General features: G+C 41.7%; 1 protein-coding gene across 1 annotated transcript; it reads right to left on the bottom strand.

Annotated features, from left to right (window-relative positions):
- Positions 1–2210: 2210 nt before the first annotated feature.
- Positions 2211–3627, bottom strand: LOC106338563. Its single transcript, XM_013777512.1, has 3 exons — positions 3517–3627; positions 2827–3367; positions 2211–2626 (listed from the first exon to the last, which is right to left on the bottom strand). Exons 1-3 carry the CDS (start codon positions 3625–3627, stop codon positions 2211–2213), a joined length of 1068 nt encoding a protein of 355 aa, XP_013632966.1.
- Between the last annotated feature and the right edge of the window lie 1067 nt (positions 3628–4694).

Raw genomic sequence — 4694 nt, 5'->3', positions numbered from 1 at the left:
GCTTGTCCTTCAACTTCTTGAATGTTTCTAGACATTCCCAATCAAAGTTGAATGTAGCTTCCTTACGTAGAAGCTTAGTCATTAGTCTAGCTATCATGGAGAAGTCTTTGATGAATCTTCTATAGAATCCAGCATGACCAAGGTACCTTCTAATGTCTTTCACTGTCTTTGGTGGAGCTAACCCAACCATCACCTCAATCTTGGCCTTGTCCACCTCAATCCTCTTCTCTGAAATCTTGTGTCCAAGCACAATCCCTTCCTTAACCATGAAGTGGAACTTCTCCCAGTTCAGCACAAGGTTGGTGTCTTCACATCTCTTTAGGACTCTGCAAAGATTAGACAAAAAAGCAGAAAACAAAGATCCGTAGACAGAGTAGTCATCCATAAACACCTCCACAACATCCTCTATAAGATCAGAGAAAATAGACATCATGCATCTTTGGAAAGTGGCTGGAGCATTACATAGCCCAAATGGCATCCTTCGATAAGCAAAGGTAACATAAGGGCATGTGAAAGTCGTTTTCTCTTGATCATTTGGATGTATGGGGATTTGGAAAAACCCTGAATACCCATCAAGAAAACAATAATAGGGATGATTTGCAAGTCTCTCTAGCATTTGATCAATGGATGACAATGGAAAATGATCATTTCTAGATGTTGAGTTAAGTTTTCTATAATCTATGCACATCCTATGTCATGTTATTGTTGTTGTTGGTATTAGTTCATCCTTATCATTTTTAACCACAATTATTCCACCCTTCTTTGGGACAACATGCACATGAGACACCCATTTGCTATCTGAAATAGGATAGATTACACCTGCATCTAGGAGTTTTAGAATCTCTTTATTAACAACATCTTTCAAATAGGGTTCAACCTTCTTTGATGTTCTATAGAAGTCATAGATTCATCCTCTAGATGTATCCTATGCATGCATAAAGAAGGTGATATCCCTTTAATATCTTCTAGTGAGTAGCCTATTGCCTTTCTATACTTTTTAAGTTCATTCAAAAGTTTAGACAATTCAGTTTCATTCAGTTCACTACTCACACTGACAGGATATGTCTCATTAGGTCCAAGAAAGGCATACCTTACACCAAGGGGAAGCGAGGTTTAAGCTCCACTTTTGGTGCCTTGAGCTCACTCCAATCATCTTCTTGGAGGTTCTCAGTATGATGAACTTCTTGTGGAAGCTCTATGAAGTTGTTTTCTCCACTTTTCTCCTTGTGGTGGTCTAGCATCCTCACATATTTTGCACTCTTCTCATATTCTATCAATTGAGTCTCTCTATCAACTGTTAGGGCATGTTGAAGAGAGTCCTCAATAGCTAATTCCTCCAAATACTCTTCAACAAGAGCTTCCATCTCCTCAATGTAGAATGCTTGGCTTTGGATAGTGGGCTTCTTCATCACCTCCTTGATGTCAAAATGTAAGATATTCTCTTTGCCAAGATGAAGATCAATCTTCCCTTCCTTAACATTCACAACAGCCCCTACTGTAGCCAAGAAAGGTCTCCCTAATATCAAAGGATCTGTTGGTTCTTCATCCATCTCTAACACCACAAAATCTGTAGGAATCTTACAGTTTCCAACCATAACAGGGAGATCTTCTAGGATACAAATGAGAATCTTCACTGAGCGATCAGCTAGCACTAGAGAAAGTCTACACTTCTTGTATTGTGTAAACCCAAGCCTTTAAGCAATGGAGAGAGGCATGAGGCTCACACTTGCTCCCAAATCACAAAGACACTTCTCAAAAGCCAATTTTCCAATGGCACAAGGTAGAGTGAAGCTTCCTGGATCTTCAGCTTCTTGGGGATGGTTAGCCGCTGTATAATGGAACTGCATTCATGGGTGAGAACTATCATCCCTTCCATCTCCTTCTTCTTCTTAGTTACATCATCTTTTAGGAACTTTCTGTATTGAGGCACTAGCATGAAGGCATCAATAATGGGCATAGTGATCTGAACCTCACTCATTTGCTTCTCAAACAAGTCCTTGTATTGCTCCAAAAGCTGTCTCTTGAATCTACTCGGGAAGAGAAGTTTTGCTTCATATGGAGGAGGAATGAATGGAGCTCTTTTTGATGAAGTAGCAGCTTCATTCTTGTTCACAACCTTCTTCTCTTCTCCAACCTTTCCTTTCTCTTTGGCTTCAACTATCTTCTCCAAGATCTCTTCATTGGTCTTCTCATTCATAATAACCACATCATCATCCACATTGATGATCACCTCCCCCATCTTGCTTCTCATTATCCCTAATGAGAACTCTAGGAGGCAGCTGTTTACTACTCCTAAAGGTGATGGATTTCATTGTCTCCATGGGATTTTGCTCAGATGTTCCGGGAAGTGACCCCATAGGGCGTTTGGAGTTACTACTCATAGAGGCAAATTGGTTCTCCAAAGCCTTGAAGTTGGAAGCAAGGTTTGAGAACTTGTTGTTGAGATCATTGTAGCTTCCATCAACTTTGGTGTGAAGATTCTTCAGCTCATATCCAATGTGCTTCTCATTTCTAGTTTGAGACTCCAAGATCTGTTTCAGCATTGCATCAGTGCTACTCTCTTGTGTAGCAGAGGTAGAAGATCCGGCTTGCCCTTGTGTAGACTGATTTCCTTGGGAGGGGAAGCCTTGATATAGTAGTTTTGTCTAGCTTGGTAACCACCTTGTTGGTTGTTGTTGTAGAAGGGCTTTTGTTGGTAGTTGTTGTACTGAAAGTTAGACTCCTTCTTGTACCATGTCCCATTAGCATTCACAAAGCACAACTCTTCTTGACCTTCTAGACCATCAACTTCATTTAGCACAGTAATCCCTTTTTGTTTCTACTCACCAACAAAGTTCACCTTCTCTTGTTTAACTCTATCCAAGAGAAGCATATCCATCTTGTCTTGTAGAGCCTTTAACTCTCTCTTGGTGTTTGTATCATCACCTCTACTGCCTCTGATGCTTCTAGCATGCTCATCACTGTAGACTGAATCACTCTTATCCATATTCTCTACAAGGTCCAAAGCATCTGCTTCAATTCTCCCCAAGAAGAAACCATTACTAGCAGTATCAAGCTGGCTTCTAAACTTGGGCAAAGCACCTCTGTAGAAAGTACTAAGCTGATGAGGACATTGAGAGATGTAGCTGTTGAACCTTTCCCATGCTTCTCTAAAGCCTTCAAGATTCCTTTGATGAAATCCAGAGATTTCATTCTTTAGCTTAGTAGTTCTTGAAGTAGAGAAGAACTTGGTGAGGAAAGCTTTCTTGCACTCATCCCATGTGGTGATTGAATCTGGTGAAAGGCTCTTCTCCAATGTGTGAGCTTTGTCTCCCAAAGAGAATGAAAACAACCTTAGCTTAAATGCATCTTCAGAGACACCAATGTTCTTTGTTGTTTCACACAGCTTATCAAAGTTATCTAAGTGGTCTAGTGGATCCTCCAAGGCAAGACCATGTTACTTGTTGCTCTGGATCATGTTTATCAAGCTTGACTTGATCTCAAAGTTGTTGTTTTCCACAGCTGGTGCTCTAATGCCAGCTCTGTGCCCATGGATATTGGGCTCATCATGGGGGCCAATAGCTCTAGCTTGGCGTTGTGAGTGTTGTGGCCTAGGGTTGGCACCTCCTTGTCCATTAGCCTCTCCATCTTGAGGCTGATTTTGATGTTGATCCATCACAAACCCCAATCTGTCGAAGTGAGCCTGTTGCTCTTCTTCTCTTCTTCTCCTTGCAATCTCCCTTTCAAGTGCTCTAATGTCTTCAACTCTTGGAACTATGTCTGTTGGGCCTCTACTCAGCAAGTTCATGCACCTAAGATACAAAAGGGCTAGGAGAGAGAAGATATAAGAAAAATAAGACTTAGTCTCAAGTAAGGACCAAATCTCAATGCCAAAATCAACTTAGAATTGGCAACGGCGCCAAATTTTAAATGGACTTTTCAAGGGTCCTGATTCAAATCATGTAGTATTTAAGATGTTAATCCATTTCGAAGAGTTTTGATGCAAAAAGAATTCAGGTTCACACTTAAGCTAAATGCAATCAATATGATAAGGTGATTCAATCAAGCTAACATGGTTCTAACACAACTAACTAGCAACTTTCAATTAAATGGATAAAGGAGGAATGATGGGCATAAGATTTTTATTTCAGATGACTAAGATTTAATCTAAAATGACTAGATAAGGGAAAAACTTCTTCCCGTCAAACACTCACAGATCAAAGTTAAAATTCCCGGACAAGGAAGCTCCGAATGCATCCGCGAGATAGTTTACTTCCTCATCGTCACCAGCAAACTCGGTCGTGGTCTCTACGATCGTCAAAATTATTAAAGCCTATACCCCGTTGATGATACGAGATCCTTCCGCGATGACTTTCGGCCTCCCTGACTCGTTCGTAGCCGGAGGAGCATCGAAGCCCGAGGGAAAACCAGCGAAGAAATCATCAAAGTCCGGAATAGGGACCTCGCTCGTACCGCTTCCATCGCCGAAAGCAAGGTCTGGATCCCATCCTGGAAGCATGCAATCGTCCACAGAAAACTCCAGGTCCCCGAGGTCAATATCTTTCCCCTTCGAAGAATTCAGCCCCGTCGCGACCGCGGGAGCAGCGTCGGGACCTTGGTCATCGGGCTCGGAATCACTCCATGTTTCCCCGCCCAAAGCAGGACTAGGATGCACAAACCTCAACACCTTTCGAACTCTCTTCGGCGTAAAGGAA

Source organism: Brassica oleracea, chromosome C4 (genome assembly GCF_000695525.1).
Source record: "Brassica oleracea var. oleracea cultivar TO1000 chromosome C4, BOL, whole genome shotgun sequence".
NCBI lineage: Eukaryota > Viridiplantae > Streptophyta > Magnoliopsida > Brassicales > Brassicaceae > Brassica > Brassica oleracea.
The sequence above is the reverse complement of the archived record's forward strand: the minus strand, read 5'-3'. Positions and strand labels throughout refer to the sequence as shown.

Bases quoted from the DNA above. Each gene is read 5' to 3' on its own strand.
- LOC106338563 (XM_013777512.1), bottom strand. From the start codon at position 3,627: ATGGAGAGGCTAATGGACAAGGAGGTGCCAACCCTAGGCCACAACACT. The intron at 3,368-3,516 runs GCATTAGAGCAC...GAAACAACAAAG, and splicing joins TATCCATGGGCACAGAGCTG to AACATTGGTGTCTCTGAAGA. The intron at 2,627-2,826 runs GTGAGTAGAAAC...TACTATATCAAG, and splicing joins AGAGAAGGTGAACTTTGTTG to GCTTCCCCTCCCAAGGAAAT.